This window comes from Pisolithus orientalis (assembly GCF_024613125.1).
Source record: "Pisolithus orientalis strain OTSU chromosome Unknown F5J12scaffold_7, whole genome shotgun sequence".
Classification (NCBI taxonomy): Eukaryota; Fungi; Basidiomycota; class Agaricomycetes; order Boletales; family Pisolithaceae; genus Pisolithus; species Pisolithus orientalis.
In genome coordinates this window covers 84,233-102,804 of record NW_026260788.1, presented here as the reverse complement: position 1 = coordinate 102,804, position 18,572 = coordinate 84,233, and the positions used below count along the sequence as shown (strand labels likewise).

General features: G+C 52.6%; 4 protein-coding genes across 4 annotated transcripts; 2 read left to right on the top strand and 2 right to left on the bottom strand.

Moving 5' to 3' along the window:
* Window positions 1-54: 54 nt before the first annotated feature.
* On the top strand, window positions 55-10,685 carry F5J12DRAFT_512512 (uncharacterized protein). The gene is made up of 17 exons (XM_051739790.1): window positions 55-264; window positions 322-1,544; window positions 1,600-1,964; window positions 2,015-4,316; window positions 4,366-5,898; window positions 5,950-6,051; window positions 6,104-6,199; window positions 6,249-6,296; window positions 6,346-6,535; window positions 6,586-8,406; window positions 8,454-9,581; window positions 9,635-9,709; window positions 9,761-9,852; window positions 9,903-9,997; window positions 10,053-10,118; window positions 10,176-10,399; window positions 10,453-10,685. Exons 1-17 carry the CDS (start codon window positions 144-146, stop codon window positions 10,560-10,562), a joined length of 9,591 nt encoding a protein of 3,196 aa, XP_051602036.1. The 5' UTR covers window positions 55-143; the 3' UTR covers window positions 10,563-10,685.
* Window positions 10,686-11,011: 326 nt separating this feature from the next.
* On the bottom strand, window positions 11,012-11,930 carry F5J12DRAFT_717028 (uncharacterized protein; the record flags this gene model as incomplete). Its single annotated transcript, XM_051741042.1, has 4 exons — window positions 11,012-11,146; window positions 11,209-11,284; window positions 11,357-11,474; window positions 11,531-11,930. The coding sequence occupies 4 exons, from the start codon at window positions 11,928-11,930 to the stop codon at window positions 11,012-11,014; spliced, it is 729 nt and encodes a 242-aa protein (XP_051602035.1).
* Window positions 11,931-14,391: 2,461 nt separating this feature from the next.
* On the top strand, window positions 14,392-16,173 carry F5J12DRAFT_815105 (cyclin-like protein). Its single transcript, XM_051745017.1, has 5 exons — window positions 14,392-14,482; window positions 14,541-14,650; window positions 14,707-14,916; window positions 15,000-15,261; window positions 15,311-16,173. Exons 1-5 carry the CDS (start codon window positions 14,451-14,453, stop codon window positions 15,951-15,953), a joined length of 1,257 nt encoding a protein of 418 aa, XP_051602034.1. The 5' UTR covers window positions 14,392-14,450; the 3' UTR covers window positions 15,954-16,173.
* Window positions 16,174-16,553: 380 nt separating this feature from the next.
* F5J12DRAFT_815100 (uncharacterized protein) lies at window positions 16,554-17,508 on the bottom strand. The gene is made up of 3 exons (XM_051745016.1): window positions 16,790-17,508; window positions 16,654-16,728; window positions 16,554-16,590 (listed from the first exon to the last, which is right to left on the bottom strand). The coding sequence occupies exon 1, from the start codon at window positions 17,426-17,428 to the stop codon at window positions 16,976-16,978; it is 453 nt and encodes a 150-aa protein (XP_051602033.1). The 5' UTR covers window positions 17,429-17,508; the 3' UTR covers window positions 16,554-16,590; window positions 16,654-16,728; window positions 16,790-16,975.
* Between the last annotated feature and the right edge of the window lie 1,064 nt (window positions 17,509-18,572).

Here is an 18,572-nt window from a genome sequence, read left to right as displayed (position 1 = left end):
GACCAGACGCGGGCACGCGTCTCGAGTCTACCCTAAACTTAAATTTGGTTGAGTTTCTCGATTGCAGTTGCTTTGTGTGCCTCGCAGCCAGGCTGGCTCTCTGAGATGTACTAACCGTGTCTTTCATTATCTAGAAAACAAACATGACAAGTTACGGCTCAAGCACTGACCCGCGTTCCCCAACTTATGGGACCGCCACTTTTTCTACCTTTTCGAATTCTCAAACACCCATGTCTCCATCTCGTTACTCTCAGTCAAGCTCTGGTAATACGCGTCTTGGGCACATCTAACACGACTCCATACTCAAACTGCACTCTGTAGATACCCCCCTTGCGTCCTCTGATAGCGAAGGTGCCACTTCTGATCGTTACATGAGACGTGTCAACCTGTCGCCCAGAGGATCTAGCGATACGTTTATCGAAGAAAACTCTATAGAAGATGCCGCCGAAGTGGAGGCTTCCCTCAATGTCATTGACCGCGAATTCGAGAACACAGAGGACTTGCTGACGGAGTGGTCGCGTGGCACCTCTAGTAGCGGACCAACCTACACGGGAACGACACCGTCGTATTCAACCAGCTTGGATACCTACTCGATCTACAATCGTGAGGGAATTCGGCTGAGCACTATTTCAGAGCGTACAGAAAATATTCCTTCGCGTCCCACGTCTTATGGGGCGCGTGGGGCTCCAGAAGGACATAGGCTTTCCGCCCATCGTAGCACTACCGCTTCGCCCGGACACTTGCACACTCGCTCTGGTACCGACTTCATGGCTGACCGCGTTCCTGGTCGAAGGACTGGTGATCTTATTGCGTTCTTCGAGGACAGAGCTTCTTCGCCGTCCGACACCTCCTTTGGCCACACTCGCACCTCGTCTGTGCCTGGTTATCGTTCTCGTAGCCCTTTCTTCCCTATGGGCCAGTCCACTCCTCATTTGGGCAGCACGACTGGCTACGGTACTTCCACGGGCTATAGTTCTCGTCCCTCCTCGCCTGCAAAGAGTAAGGCTGGTTCTACCATATCGTCAGCATCGTCAGCCGTTTCCGAATCGTTGTCTATGTCGTCGTTGCTTGCGCCGCCCACCAGAGGAGCTACCACCGCTACCCGCAGCAGCACCCAGTTGAGCCCCAGTGACTTTGCCAGCACGTTTTCGAACACCTTCACAGCGTCGAGGACCGCATCAAACACGACGAACGTCACTCCAACCGTCTCATCTCTTCACCGCCCGCAGACGTCCCCTCGTTCTCCCTTGACGTCAGTTCGCAATATTATTGCAGCATGGAAAGACCGCACCCCGTCGCTTGATAAAACACCCAAGTCACCTTCGGACACAACTACTTCTCCGCCAAGCAACACGGGTCCAGGCACGAGTGGCCATGGGCTATTCAGTCTAAGAAGACGTGCCAGCCAACGCGAGCGTGTTCCAGACGGTGCTGAGAATTCCAACGGGCATCGCCCAACCACTCCGAAAAGCATGGCTAGTACCATTATCCCTCCGCCATTTGACATGACCGAACTGGGTGCCTATGCCCGGGACAGTCGCGAGGTGAGTTTGATTTTTTGAGTAGCGGTCGCTTGAGATTGATCCTTCTTGCTTCAAGCCCCTTCGTATTGGTGTCTTGTGGTACTTGAATGTGCACTCTGGGCCACCATACAGATGGCAGCGTTGCGAAGCCCTTCTCTACCCTCACATGCTCTTGCTCTCCTGGATTGCTCCGGGTGGAGGTAGGGGAGTTGTGACCTTGGATTTGTTAAACTGCACGGAAGTTCGTTCGGTTCCTTCCCCAACGCACTCGAGTGCTACAGAGGACGTCGGTACCATTGCCGCGCGGGCGCAGGTAGCGGAGGGTCAGGGCCCCGATCTCATGGAGTTGCTCTGTCCTTTCCAACTACTGTACACTGACGGCGTTGAGAGGTTGGCAGCTGAGAGCGCGCGCGAGAGAGTTCGATGGGTCAGCGCAATTTGGTAAGTGTTAACTTCAACCTCAAATGGTATGCTTGTTAAATTCCCGTCAGGGAAGCGTTAGATCGCTCTGTCACTCTGCCGAACCGCTCGGAACCGGGATCGCCCACCGGGTCCATTAGGACGATCCGTTCGATCACCAGCACCAGTGCATCTGGATCAACCTCCGGCTCGGCTTCTACCGTATTTGTCCCTCCACTTCACACCATCCCTAGCGTCTCCGACTTGTCGGATAGTTTGAGCACTGGTTCATTTTCTCGCGCACCTTCCTATCCTACCCATACTCGTACTACGGATGATGGTGCCGTATCCAATCAGTCATACGTGTACCCAGGGGACCCTCGGGTTATTGCTCCCAGTCGAAGCAGCTCGTTGCGCCGTACCAGTTCGTTGACCGATTTGGATGCAGAGTTTGCATCAGCTGTCAGCCGGGCAAGGAACGCGAAGCCTGGTCTTGGGTTCGCCATGAGTCTCGTTGGTGGGATCCTTGGAGATGGTTCCCCGGTGACGGTTTCTAGTGGACCTCGGCTTGGAAGGGATGTTAGGGTGACCCCACCTCCCAGTGCAAAAACGAAGGCACGGCCCCTCTCGGATGTCTCGGATGATGCTTTCTTCTCTGCAGCATCGAAGACGTCGAGCAATCCTCGCTCTTCATTCTTCTCGATGTCCAGCACGTCGACGTCTGATCGCGACCGTACTACCACCGGCCTCATTACTGATGAGACTGCCTTTGAGTTGACCTCGGGCGGCTCAAACACACAGATAGTTCCATCTACTCTATCGTACAGGCGGACAGAATCCAACTCGTACCTCGGTGACTCTCATGATGGTTCCTTCTCATGCAGCACTTGCGCATCCACATCGCCGTCTCGTTCATCACTATCCAGGAGTGCCGAAATCCGTAGGAGACGTCAAAGGTGCAACACATGTTCGGAGAGCACGTCTGACAAGGAAAACGCCACGACCGGGTACACGTATTCGGCAAGTCGATCCACGATGAGCACCTGGACCAGGAGTCGCTCTGTCACCCCAACGCCGGCTCCTTCGACTGCTGCGTTGTCTGCTCTTGAGCTTCCTGACACCTCAGGGAGTGAGGGTTATGAGACCGCACATACTCCGTCGACGGCGTCATTCAAGTCACTTCCCACTATCCCGTCTGAGACCGATTTCTACACTGCGGATGTCTGCAAGACTGAAGCATCGACAGACTTTTATACTGCTGATGTATGCAAGACCGAAGCGTCTACTGAGTTTTACACCGCGGAGGTTTGCCGTTCTGAGGTCTCGACGGAGTTCGTGACTGCAGAGGTATGCAAGTCAGAGGCCGAGACTGAGTTCGTCACTGCGGAGGTCTGCAAAAGCGAACGCTCTACGCAGTTCGAGACTGCTTCCGTTTGTAAAACCATTCCATCGGAAGTAAGCACCCCACCCTCTCTGGCTGTTGACCTTCCAGTCGAGAGGGCCCCAACGCCTCCACCCAAGACACCCTCAGTCGTGCCTTCCATTGCCTCGGAATCTGACGTCCAACTGGAAATATCCCCTGAGAGGGTTCCCCTTCCTCCCTCCGAATTTAGCCCTACCCCCTCTAGCGTTAGTATTGGTGTCGAACCTGAAGCACCCGAAGAAGAGCCTGAAATGCTCTCATCCGGACTTGTCTCCACCGGCGATGTGTCGCTCTCGCTCCCGTCTACGGTCTCTCCAACTTCCCCTGAACCGTCGTCCGGAACAGAGCCGGTGTCCAGCTTAACCACTGAATCTTCGGAGATAGCGCTCAGCGATATCTCTCCTAGCGAGACTGACGAATCTCCGTTATCTCCTGAGCCTGAAGCCTCCCCGTCGATTCACCCTTCTCACTGGGCACAGGAAACTGATGTTTCCTACGACTCCTCACATTTACAGCCGACGCCATTCACTCAGTCTGTCAGTCTCCGAGAGGGCCGTGATGAGTCGTTCGAGACGTCGGCCATGCGACCCAGCCCTTCTCCTTTAACAAGCCTTGAAAGATTGACACTTATTTCTGAAGATATATCCGAAACTATTTCGACGTCCACGCCGTCTCTACCTCTGCCAACTCTGCCGCCGCCGCCACGACATGTGCCACCTCAACCACCTCAACCGCCACATGTACCACCACCTCCCACGCCGGTCGCACCTCCCGAAAGCGAGCCAACGCCGATCCCGAGTAGTGTGATTTCGTCATCGCTATCTCGTACTCCTTCCACTGTTTCCTCTGTGTCGAGTTTGCGGACACGAGAATTAGAAGAGGACATTGTTTCTCTGCCAGATGTCCCGCCTCCATCTGAAATATCCACGGTGCCAACACTGCTGTCCAGTCGCGCGAGCACTCTCCCTGTGGTAAGTTCAGTCTTGGCTTCCAGGCTACGATACTGAAGTTCATATCTAGTATGTTGAACCCGCAATGCTCCCTCTGCCAGTATCGCCAGCCCCCAGTATCAGTGTCTCATTCCCTACCCCAAGTACTAGGGTCCCTTCCATCCATTCGACACTCGAAACGGTTCCCGATGTCATTGAGACTGAGACTGTCACTCATGACATCGAGCGCATACTCGAGCAGATTCGGGAGCTAGATCATTTCAGAAGTGAAGAAACCCACGACATTGCGGAAAACGTTCGCACAATCCGAGACGAGTTGCGCGCCCTCTCAGAGTTCTTGCGGACCAGACAATCATCCACTGAACGAATTATAGTTTCCGAAAGGCCCCCACAACCACCGCCAGTGGTTCATCGAGACCGATCGGTGGGAGGAAGTAGTATTATATCTGAACCTCGCGTAGCTCCTGCTGGTCCCAGAGAGCGTCTCGGGTTAATTCCTATTGATGTAACCCCGCCTCTAAGACGAGCACCTTCGATCGTTTCTTCCGACTCAGGGATATCGTACCTGTCCTCTCATCACTCCGACGATCTGAGCCTTATGGTTGAGGAGGAAGAACTAGGAGAAGAATACGACATTCCAGGATCGCCATCTTGGTCGTCGTCGTCATCGCCGTCTTCACCGTCTTCGCAGATCACACCTTCCCTTGTTTCGTCTTCGGAGCCTTCACCTGGACCAACGCTTTCTCTGACTTCGTCTTCAGAGCCATCCCCGCCTCCTACGTCTCCTACGCCATCTACTGAGTCCGGTGCGACCGTGCTCCCGGTAGTTGCGGAAGGGCCGTCTTTGGCCAACTTGAGAGAATTGCTCTTACAGCTACGGGAACAAATGAATGCGCTTTGGGACGGCCAAAATGCCACAAATCAGATGATTGATGAAATTCGACAAACAAGGCCGGTTCCTCAGGACAACACGGAAATACGCGAGCGTTTGGAGACCATCGAAACGCTCCTTGAGCGGTTACTCGATAGGCAGAGACAAGTCGAGCGGGAGTCTATAACCGACAGGAGACGTGAAGAATTCCGGGAACGGACGAGACCAGGAGTAGAAGTCGAATCCGTCTCTGAGTCATCGACTGATTTAGAAAGCCTACACCGTCGCTGGTCAGATCTGGCGCGCGGTGTCCGTATCCATGCACCGGCGCCACGACACGTTGGGCCCTCCTTGGACGAGCAACTGTTGGAGTTGTTGGGTGCTCCTCCCCCTCCTGGCGCATATGGGGTTCAGGCGCCTCCTCAGCTGATTCCTTTTACATATCAGCCTTCACAAAGACCACCAAGGTCCAGGAGTACCAGCCCGGTCATGACAGGAAGGGCTACTTCGGCCCCGCCATTCCCAGACATGGGGATATTCTCACCCGAGACGCTCCACCCGCCTTTGCGGCATCCAGTCAGGCGCCGGCCACTCGCACCACGCGTAGAACGACCCCCGCCGTCCGAGGTTCTACCAATTCCAAGCCACCCACCACTACCAGAACATGCTATGGGTGATCGGCCAGTAGAACGCGAGCGTCGTCCCCATGTTGAACCGGCGTACCCAGTCATAGTCGGTGTTTTTTTTTTCTATTGTATTCGTTTTCCCTGACACCTGTTACAGCCGCCACTGCATGATCGGCCTCCGACAGCCCCTGCGTCGTTAGGTCTTGCCGAGGACCCCCAGGCGTCGCGCAGCTGGTACCGACGGCCCCGCGTCGATGGCGTGAGTCCAGTTTTTCTGTGCAACAATTACAACTTCTCACTCCATGCAACAGACCGGTGCCGTCCCTCCTCCAGGTGTTTTCGGGCCTGCTCAACCCGCTCAACCTGCGGCTCCCGGACCAACTTACGTTCCAATGCCCCCAGGACCTGTAAGGAGCTAACTTCGGTACAACTGCGGCTTTCTGACGCTCCCAATAGACTATCGTACAATTGCCTCTGTTCGACACTCTGATCGAAATACTTAGGGTAAGGTTACACCGTGCTATGGATTTACTGCCTGTTCAAACGCTTGTAGGAACACCGCCGTGCTCAAGTAGCGACCGTAGACCAGCAACGTGAGCTTATGAGATATATGCGAGGCCTGAACGAGTGGTTGGCTCGGGATGTGAATGACCGCCACGCGGAGCTGCGGGGAGTAGCGGAAAGGATTGATCAGCTCCGGGCTGATATGGCACGCGTCGGTATTGGCGCTGGTGTCGTTCCTCGTAAGTTCACTTGTCTTGACTTTACGTTTGTGCTAAAATTTCATGGCTAGCTATGCCCCAACCCCAACCCCAGGTTGTTCCAGGAGGACCACCTCCCCCACCTGGGTTCGTCATTCCCCCAGTCATACCCCAGCCTCCTGGCCCTGCCGGACAACCAATGGTGACAGTAAACTACCCTGTTGTGCCACCCGGTTTGGGGCCCGAGGAACCTGTGATTCCATTCCCGGTCCCCGCGAGTCCACTCCGTTCGCCCCCTGTCACCCGGGTCGTTCCATCACCACCTCCTGGCTGGATTCCAGGTGGACCAGGAGGGGGAGGCTACGTGCCTCTCGGTGCCCCATTCCCTGAGGTTCGGACCCCTTCACCTTATAGGCATCGTCCAGTGGAGCACGACGAGCCATTTATACCTCAAACTCCTAGCCCCAGATCAGCAACTCATCCAGTGATTGTTCAACCAACAGGTCCTACAGTCTATATTCCGCCCTCACCAGGTTCACGCAGTTCACGCACTGACACTCAGGAGACATACCACCCAGCACCCCGCAGCCCAGCCCCTCTGCCGGTGCCGTTCGGCGATCAACACCCTCCCATACAGCTAGGGGAATCACGCCCACCCACTCCGCAAGCTCCCCAGAATATTATCAATGTAGGAACGGCTCCCCCAATCCCGCCTCCTGGACAGATACACCCGTCTCCTCCAACGCCTATAGTGGCACATGAGCCTCCCCCTATGGGACATTCTGTAGCGCCTCCCATGGGAATGCCGGTAGTTCCGCCAACAATCCCTGTGCCAGGATCGCCTCATTTTATGCCCATGCCAGGTGTACCGGGCACCGGTCAAATTATCGTTCAACCAGCTCCTCCAATGGCACCTGTACAACCGGTGATACCCTCCCACCCTCCTTCCCGGGCCGATTTAAGGACCCCTCATGAAGGTGAGATGATGGAAATGCCACCAAGTCCTCGTCGTACTCTCCGATCTCCACACCCCGAACAATACGCTCAGCCACCGCCGCCCGTGATCACCCAAGGTTCGCCGTCTATCTACGCTCATCCTCAACCCACGGTAGTGACCCTGCCCCCGCGGACGTATGACTATGACTCCGATGACTATTACTATCCGCGTCGCCACCGTTATTATTATGATGATGACGATTATTATTACCCACGACGACGCAGAAGACGACGCTCGCCCTACTACGATGATGACTACGATTATCCCCGTCGTCGGCGTCGCCATCCCGATTCTGAATCTGATGAGGACGAGGACCGTGATCCTCGCCGCTTACGCAGACGTCAGCCCGCGCCTGAAGAAGCGGAATCTTCGCTACCCACGCAACCCACGCAACCTACGCAACCTACGCAACCCACGCAACCAGCAGTCCCGCTGGACACAGTGCCAACAGGCGAACCGGATGCGGGTACCTATCCAGCTACACGAGAGGGACCTCGTGTTCCTGCTCGTTTCGAGGATCACGATGAAGGTATTCAGCCTCCCAGACGGCCCGCAGCAGCAGAGGAGGAACCACATCGCGTCCCACCCCGTGACGAGCGAGAGGCGGAACCCCATGAGCACGAGAGACGACGACCTGAGCGTGAGGATAGTCACAGGCGACGTCCAAGTGACCATACAGTGTATTCCTCCGAGCTAGGTGACCGCGACCGCGATTACGATAGAAGGCGCCCTTCGCCATCTATCCACCGCCGGCCAGAGTATAGGGAGGGAGACGCTGGGACCCCGCGCAGCTACCGTCCACATTCCCCTGCCCAACCTACCATTATTAGGCTAGGTGGCGAACACGAGGATGGTCCCCATCATGCTGTTGTTATAGATCCGTCACCACAGTCACCGAGGCCTTATCATTATCCAGGTATGCTCACACGGGGGCCTGTTGATTTTAGTACTGATGTATTGCAGAGCGACCAGTGTCTCCCCGCACTCAGTACGAAAGGGATCTGAGGCGTGTGCCCCATGGAGACACCGTTATACCTCGTTTGCCTACGGATACTAGGGAGAGACACCCTCCTCATCCTGCATCTGTTGCGGGCTCGGTTGTAGAGCCTCACGATGTGCATGACCATCGGCGCACGCCGTCACGCACGCCGTCACGAGGTGGTCCTCCTCCACCTAGCATTGTAGAGGGAGACGAAGGACGCCCCCCCAGTGAAATCGCCCGCCACGTTCCGGCGCCACCGATGCCCGAGGATGGAATGCCAGGGCCGCATGATGCTCAACTCATCGACGCCCTGCGCGAGCAGCACGAACGTCTCAACGACGCCGAACGCGATCTTGCTCAAATCGTGCACGATGCCCATGACGCTGAGGGAAGACGCGAGGATGAATTCCGTTCGAACGAGGAGGCTAGGCAGCATATTTTCATGGATAATGAGGCTCGGAGGGATGCCGAAGCCAGACAGCGAAGTGATGCTCTGTTCCACGAACTCGAAGAGAAAGTGGCCAACGTTCCACCGATACCGGTCCCTCCACCTCGCGAGGCCGACGAAGCCTCCATGATTGAATCTATCAGGACCGCCACCCAGGACGCGGCGTCTCGCCATGCAGCGGACGTCCAGGAGATAGTACGCATGGAAAGAGAGTTACTCGAAAAGGAACGTGAAGAGAATGCTGCTGAACGTGAACGCGCACGTGCTGAACTGGAGGCTGAACGACGACGTTTGGATGAAGCGCGCGAAGCAAGAATTCACGAACTAGAAGAGGAACTTAATCGTGTTCGTACAGAACTTGATAACGAGCGGCAGCTACGTATGACAGAAGCAGACGAAGCCCGCTCAGCGGCTGCAGAGCGTGACGACGCGTTGCGCAATCAATTAGCCGAGATCGCGAACCTGGTGCAACAGAATCAGGCGTGCTGTGAGGACAACAAGACCGCGAATGAGAACCGCTGGACAGAAAAACAACGCTGGAAGAATGAGAGAGATAATCAGATCCAGGAGCTGCTTGGTGTCGTGGCAAGGATCGTGGAGGAACAAAACGCTGCTAAGCAGAGGGAGGAGGACGCGAGACAAGCGAATGAGGGCAAACCTGGTAAGTCTTCTGTACCGACATCTTCGGATTCGGTGGGCTTAATAAGTATTCAGGTATTGAACAGGTCCTCGAGGATCTCGCAAGGCAAAATACCGAACAACGAGAATTGCTCAATGCGCTTTCCGAGAGTGGGTACCTGACTTACACATTGTGATCTGATGCTGATCGCAACATTTTAGCTTGGCACGCTGATAACCAGAGGCAGCATGCAGAATTGATCAGTGCCGTTCGTGCCACAGCCAATGAACAAGTGCCGTACAACGTACAAGGGGTATGAATATATATTCTGTCTTCGCATCCCGTTCTAATGATGGCTGTTAGTACTTGGACGAATTCAGTAAAGCCCTTGCCATCGAAGTCCGCATGCTACTTGGTGAAGTTGGTAAACTGCGTGAGGAGCGAAGAGCCATTCAACAGTACGTTCGATCTGATGACTCTATATATGTCTCCGTAAATGAACACTCCTTTTAGTGAGCTCGGGTTACTGATGATGATGAAAGCCAAGTACTCTCCAGGTGGAGAATTCCACGGAGATTGGTTCGTCACTCGACAACTCGGTTTGAATGCTACTAATAATTTTCGAAAAAATAATAGGCAGCCACCGTCGATGGGTGGGGGTCCGCCACCCGATGTCCCGCGACCGCCCCCTGACGTCCCACCAGCGCCAGAAGACGCTCCTCATCCCATCCGTCCGGGTTGGCGCCCCGTTGATCAACGGCCAACCAGAAGGATTCGGAAACCGAGGCAAGCCCCACCACCTCAAGCAGAGCCAGACATTCCCCCGCAGAGACATGCGCAGTCGTGGGCGACATGGCTTCGTGAGTCCCAACCTTGTCTAACTGACAAATTGTGACTGAGATATTTTTGATAGCCAATCCTGATATGGCGCCCTCACCACCGTCTGTTGAGCCCACGCTGGTAGTACCTGGTCCTCAAAGTCCTGGACTATTCGGACCTCGATCGCCGCGCTCATTCCGTTGAACGTAAATGTCATACATTCGACGGCATTCACAATATCATATATCTCCTGCTGATGACTTGCCACGACCACTCACGACATTTTTCACGACTTCGTTGTCAGTTTTATATGCTTCTATCATTATCTTTTTGCTCTTATTTTTTTCCTCCTCCACACAAACTGGTCTCACACACGAACGATTCCTTCATCACAACGATAACAAACACGCGATGCTGGCGGGGGCGTTTACATTTAGCACTTACGTCCTGTTACCGTATGCGCATGCTCGGTCGTATCACTTGCTTGAATCTACGTCTCCCTTGGTTGACTTCCTGCGTTGGTCTAGGAAAATAGCGTTGAGACCTACACAGTGTGTGGACCGGTCCAACTGGAATATGCAAGCATAGAGGTATGTGATGACCGGGAAATGCTTTTTGACCAAGGCATGCTAGGCTATAATGAACGACGAATATCATGGCGTTTCGCGCGAAGCGACGTCCTCGAGCACAGTCCTTAGTTTCCTAGCAAGACCTTCAGTCAGCTGAATAGGCCCGTCTGAAGTGCAGAGCCGGTATGCAGGCATGGCTTGATAAGTATCTGGCAAGATCTGAGAAAACGACGAGGCTTCAGTGAGTAATGTGGGGTGCAGAATCTACGGAAGATGTCCACCTTGCTATCCTCGACAAGCACTGAGCCAATGATATCGTCTGGATCACCTATACGACCGAGAGGAGGGACATTGCGACTGTCTGTTTCGTGCATGTGCGAAGGACCAGTAAGAATGGAAGACGGTGAGGGTAAGTCCTGGGTGAGAAACTCACCATGTATGTGTATCCATCCATGCTGAAGTTGAAGAGCACCGTTCGTCCACACCTCGTCTACGCCTTCCCGTAGGCCCTGCTGGACGGTTTCTTGCACGAGAGACCTAAAGTTGGCTGAAAATTGGTAGTTAGTATGTCACCCTCTGAGGAACATGAAGTCGTTTACGCACGGTTTTCTACAAAGTCACTGAGACCTGCTTCGATGTCTCCAGATATCCCCTCTGCGATAGCCGGAAGCCAACCGATTATAGTTGCTGATCTGCTGGAAGAGGGTGGAGTTGGAAGGAAGGACAGCGCGTACGCAGGGGTGGACGAAGACGAGTCTGCAGGGTGCGGAATCGAAACGAGGTGGTAGAACAAGTCTGGCCTATCAGGATCCGTAATGGGTGCCTGCGAAGAGACTGCACGACGTGCGCACTGGCCCACTGGACTGAAGCGTATGCAAGGTGGTCGTCGTGACAGACTGCTCGGTGTCCTCCCTGCCAGTCGGCGGCCAGACCATACTCCCAGTAAACGTGCGGCTGATAATCCATGACAAACTGTCGATGCGAGTCGTGTCGATGCGCGCATGTTGGCGGTCGCCCAAGTCGATTAGCAGTGAGCACGTTGTCGTTTCTTTGCTGGATAATTAGCCCCTGTCGATGCTCTTGCAACAGTAAACGGCAGTATCCGCAGAACGGCTTCACCGTGCAAACCGCCATTCACGACTTGAGAGGAGCACCTATCAGGCAGAAAGAGATTTAGCGCAATGTCACCTTGCGCATTTGAATCACAATATATGTAGCAACGGAGACAGAGTTGATGCAGTACTACCGTCGATTCTGCCCTGGGGCCATTCGGGCTCGTTAAATATAGGAGGATACCAGTGCACCGCCGTGATCTGTGGTTCTGGTTTGGCCTGCCACTTGCACGCACGTCAAGCCATATCCCTACGGCTGCAAATCCAGGACCCAAAGAACTGCACGGAAAAGCCACCTAGCTACGACGACCCCGTCGAGGCCGGATTCTTTGTCTTTTCAGATGACGCGTTCGACGGTGTAGATGTCGACTACACTGTGTACAATCATCTCAAACTTACGCCGGGGACTTGGCGAGTTTCGGATTCAATGCTATCACCGAATGCTATAGCACCTCCTAGATCCATCATGCTAGGCTGGGATAACAATAGGCGGAAGAGTTGAGCGTCGCAGGCAGTCGTAGCCCACACAGGCTGCTATGCTCGTTTAGCATCCCTGTGCAAGACGCTCTGACGGCTTCCCGATGGATCACGTATCCACCGATATCACACAATAACTGTTCAAATCGATGACAGACAACTGTTGTAGTCGGAAATTGCACCGAGAGGATCGCACATACCTGTGAACTAACACCTAAGCATGAACATTTAGTGACGGACTTGGAGGGCTGAGTCCTCGGAGTTGTTTTCTAGTCGTTTCCGTCCCACGTACCTGGAAATGCAGTGATGCTTGTAGGATGCCATGAAAGAATCCTTTGAGCTCTTCCAGCCTGACACTTTTCACCGCCAACACGCAAACAACCCAATCCCAAAGACGGCGAGGAATACTTCTCTGTTATGTTGCCCACCTGTGCTGGGGACTTACCTCCCTAAATTCCTCATCAACACGGGCATACTTGTCTTTGCCATAGCTACACGAGAGCGGTCAGCATTCTGCAGCAAACTAGGCAAAGACTAAACGGGACCCATTCAGCCAATGCATTATGTTTCCACTCTAATTTTACCCATCGAAACGACGTACTGGAACCCAGCGACCGTAAAAATGAACTCGTTATTCCAGCCTTGAGCCCATGCATAGTCATCATATAATTCGAAAATTTCGCAAACACTACCGCAGCGAGACCATAGATGCCATCTTCGACGTAACATTTATTGACCTCGTCCTTGGGTCTGAGGGGAATGACGGCCGGTCCGAAGATTGACCGGTACAGCATATTATTTTTAGTCTTTATCGTGGAGGCTGATTGGTTGGAGCAGCCTTCATTTCCATGCAACTCGCTGTCAGTGTGTACCGTAGTACCGTCTCTTCGTCCGAGTCGAATTGGTCTGCGTGGTTCCAGCATCCTATCAGATCATCCATAAAGCAACACGCGGATATTTTTCGAGTTCTCTTTGGAATCCAGGGGTTGTAAGGTGTCAAGAACCAAGGAGTTCTATAGAACTCCTCAAATCAAAAGATCGTCATACCCTCCTGCCCGAACAAAGAACAGAATTGACGTTCGTCGAAGCTTTCATATTAGGTGTCAGACGCGGACCAGTTTAAGGATCGGGGACATCGACAATGACACCAAGACAACATTCTAATATCACTCCACAGGTATCTGGCGTAAGCAGTAGCAAATGCTCAACGTACAGAGTGAGGCCTGAGTCTCCATTACGGGCTCCATTGCCTGCGGTCCCTGAAGGATGTCAGAATAGAATTAACTCCGGAGTGGTTTCATGCACTGTTCTCCGGTGCCTGGAGGCCAGCTTCGCTAGTGGTATGTTGTTCCACTCCTGACGCCTGATTGTTTTGGAAGAGCGTTGCCTCTTGGATGCGGGGCAGCCGCGACCTCACGTCGCCCCGAAAAACAAACTTTTGTACACCGTCGATGGGGTCGCCAATGTCCTTCAATAGTACCTTACTATTCTCTGTGGTGAATCATCTGCAAAACTACCCGAGGGAATGAGCAGGTTATACCTGCCTCCGTTTGGAAGTGACTTGTCGTAAGACTCGCTAAGACACTTGTTGGCCAATGAGAGGGCTCGCTCAAGTGCGGAAGAGCTGTTAACAGCCGCGTCGCGTAGCTGTTCCCAGATGATGGGGCACGGCGGATGGTGTCTCGGCTAGTAGCCGTGCCACTGAGCACAGAACCGTCTAAACTCGCGGAACTGAAATGAGGACGCACGACTCACCGTAGTTCACGCACATGCAAGTTGGACGATATTCTCAGTGCAACACACCAGTCACGGAGCGTGGCAGTATTTGAGGGCGTGTCCACTATGTTATGTAGTCACTGCGAAGGTTAGCTGCACCGCCACGAAGTCTAGGATATCATCTAGCTTCCAACAAATGACCAGCTGAGGGACCCGTAATGGCTACTGATTTCTGGTCCAGTACACACTAGTGCGCTGGATCACTTTCAGTTCGTTGTACACAGAAAAAACTCATGTCACGTCCACAGCAAACGATGGATCGTCGATAGAGCAACGCTAAGGCAGGCCCGTGCAGACGACATGCGATACGTCGACGACCCAGAAATCTTTGTCTATTTCTCCTTATTCTTTGCCAATTGTTCGTTTTCCGGATTCTCTTATGCATTTAATTTCGAGGACTTGACATTCAGGCAGCAATCACCAGGCTCGGAAAGAAGCTTGGCTTCAGACAGCGCGTCATCGCGACCGCCATCGTTTTCTTTCGCAGATTTTACCTCAAGAATTCATACTGCGAGACAGATCCGTTCATCGTCATTGCTGCATGCTGTTATGTTGCTGGAAAAGCGGAGGAATCGCCTTCTCACATCAAGAACATCGCTACGGAAGCCCGCTTTCTCTTCAGTCGTGCGTACTTCACCGCCCCCCCTTCCCCTCAGCGCTCCGTTTTCCTGGAATGGCACTTTCCGACGCATGTATATAATTTCTAGAGCAACCATACTGGGTCAAAAATTTCCCCGTGGACAATTCGAAATTGGCCGAGATGGAATTTTACCTTGTCGCTGACCTGGAGTGTGATCTTACTGTATTTCACCCCTACCGGACACTCATGTCCCTATGTCAAAAAGAAGGGTCCAGCGAGTCTCAGACTGAGGCTGGTGAGGTAGGCGTAGGCATAGACGACGGCCCTCGGTACTGGGGAACAGGAGAAGGACACCTTGAACTACCGGACGAAGCACTGCAACTCGCATGGTACACTCCCACCCCTTCCCAGGATGTTTCCCAACTTACCCATCACCAGGTCTATCATCAACGACATGTACCGCTCAGATCTCTGTCTTCTTTACCCGCCTCACTTACTCGCAATAACCGCACTGTATCTCACCCTAGCGCTACACACACCAACGAAGGAACTGATCATGCAGAAGTCCCAGTTCAGTCCCTCCGATGATAGCCACATATCACCCCGGCGATCTTCTCGCCAAGTTTCGTCCTCCTTATTCGGTTCAAAGAAACCTCCAGATTTCATCGGTTTCTTTGCAGGACTAAACGTGTCCATGCCACTCATCGCCACGATCGCTCAAGAAATGATATCCTTATACTCGATGTGGGAACGATACAAGGAAGAGGTCGATACCTCCGATACCCCACGATCCGCGTTTCACACGCAAAGCAATTCGCCGTATTCTGCGACGACTCAGGGAACAGGGAATGGACTCTCGGAGAGTCTGAGCGCCACCCACAGTCGCGTCGGCACGCCCGTCGTTGAAGGTCCTGATGATATGCGGAAGGCAGACGGGATGAGCGTTGTGACGTCCGCTACGCTGGTGCAAACCTTGACGCGCATGCGGGAGAATAGGGTGTCGGATTTGGCCCGCCATTCTACTGGTGGGAGACCCGTCGTGATAAATAAGATGTTGGAAAGAGCTCAGGCTGCTGGTTGAATGAATAGTTTAGATTGGTGAGTTTTGTTGGTCGCCCTCCTTTTTTTTCAGGGTGCGGGGTTAAATAATGTTCGCTATATGGCACGCACTCAGTTTAGCTTAAACGTCCTCCTCCAGTCCTCAACTTAAATACACACTCATTTTCCGTACTTAACGTGCCTTGATGCGCCGTGGCCCGTTAACTGTTGAAGCCTATTGGAATACATGAGTAAAATTTGTGCATTCTTAGTGGATGTGAGTTCCCGATTGGCAAGCACACCGGGTTGACAAATGCTGTTGGTTCATGCGTACATCCGCAGAGAGGATGCATGAGGAAGTCCACGTATTCGATAGAAGTTATAGCCGAGCCGCACATCGATGAACTAGCCCTTGGTGAACAAGTCGCCAGGATAATGTTCCCAGGTAGACGAAAGTGTCCAGGTCGTTAGTGAAAACCACAGGTATGGGCCAGTGATTCTTGACGTCTTTCGGGATCTTGAGCTCCATCAGTCACCCGCAACCGTCTTCATAAACACAGGGGTTATCCAGAAGAGGTGTGAGAAATTCTTACATCATCCACTATACAGCACCACGACGCCGCAAATATGGCTTGCCAAGGATCTCCACTTCTTCACCGTTGCTTCACTCCACTAGCCAGGTATGCTTGTTGTTGGGTATTCTCATATCCATCGTTAATCGTGCAATATTTTGGTTTTATCAGAAATGAGAGAGAAGTGGAAGAAAAAGCGCTCCCGGAGGCTCAGACGTAAGCGCAGAAAGATGAGAGCTCGTTCCAGTGCGTATTCTGCATATCCCCCACGCGATCTCGTCCCCTCCTGATCTGATTGATCTTGCAGAGTAAACGACGACCCACAGTTGAGCTTGTGCAGCTGATCGCGGTGTCTAACCGTACTCGAGCGCCAACTACACTTTTCGAGGATGAGTTAGGTGCGATCACCGGAAGGCATGCACGCATGCTCTCTTGCTGTCTCTTGGGAAAATCGACATGGGTGGAGATTAGTTCCTCACTGTTCGTTCTTTTTCTAAAAAAAACTCCCCTTCTGTTGGGATGCGCGGCGGAAGGGAGGGCGAAGAGCAGCAGCTGTGAAGTCGTTGTTTATTTGAATTGTACCATCAGTTGGGACTCGGCGAATGAACGAATTGTATTGCTCTGTACACTTATCTGCAACTGTTCGTTTCAAATTCATATGTAGGTGAGCCCGGTTTAGTACTAGCAGTTGTCTAACTTCCGGCGAGTCACTGAGCAGTCTCTTGAGATGTGGTACAAATTTGCTACATGATAGAGGACACTCCCCATGGCAACAAATGATTTCTGTTGGAGCTACGTAGCTGGAGGAACACGTCAAATGATAATGAGGAAGATAGCTATTACCGGGACACATGCGAGAGTTATGAGAACTTGTCGAAGGTGACCTGAAAGCACAGAGGACAGTACTACATGTGTAAATAATGAGGATAAGCTTGGCTGAGAGCATGGTAGTTGTGGTTCAGGGGGTAGTATTATTATTTCCTTCTTGTGCTATGATTTTGCAGGCACAACACTGGTAGCAACAAGTCACTTGCTCATTTTTCTTTTTCTTTTTCTGACTAAATTAGTCAATAGTGGCACTCAGGGTGGCTTTGGAAGTGCTCTGGAAGTGGCAAATTTGAGAGCAATGCCATGATGGAGTTTGAAAATTATGCCTCCCTATTGATGACACCCTCTACAGTCTGCTCACCTGCAGGCACTCTTATCAAAACCCATGGCTTCATCAAGTGGACAAGCTTGTTGAGGAAGGCCTTCTGTAACTGTGACTACTGGTGGTGGATTGTCCTCACAAGTACCTGGGAGTGGGAGTAAAGGGAAGGGCCCAGCATCCAACAAGCAGCCAGCAGCTGACTCCTTGATGGAAAGTACCCAGCTGAAAAACATCAATTGGGATACTCCTTATACCAAAATACTTGTCCAGCAGCTTCTTAGCCATCCTGCTAACTGCAGGATTCTTTTCAGTGACAAAAACTCAGGCAACTTACCCCCATCATTATCATCTACTTTGACTGAGAGACCAGTGGGCAACAACAAGAAGGAGGTCCAAGTGATGATTGCCCAAGCCATTTTTGAGGATGACAGTGTCTACAAGGATGTGTACACAGTGAGTGCTGCCAAGTTTCAAGTCAGTGTGGGAAACCATCTCAATATGTGAGTCTCCAATCATCTGATAAACCCAGGATTCACTAATGATCATCTAGGCTGGAAGTGAGCTATCAAAAGTGCCATGCATGATTCAAACAGTCTGGGGAAGGCATCATACCTGGCCATCCAAAATTTGCCAACCTTCATGGTATGTTACATGATCAATGTACAAGAATGCAGGGGCTTATGTGTACATACAGATGTCATTCTCAACAGTTTTCCTTGGTATGATGACTTACATTTCATTTGGAAGGGGAACCCATTGTTCAATCCCAAGCCCTTCAGCTCTGAGCTGAACAAAAACCATGCAGAGGGCTTCTTAGTGGTTATCTAAAACAAGACACTTGGTATGAAGAATGTTTTGGGTTCTGGGGTTGAGATTGCAGGTGATTGTATGGGTGTGGGGGGGACAGTGGGGGAACTTGAGGAAGCCAAGGAGGACATGC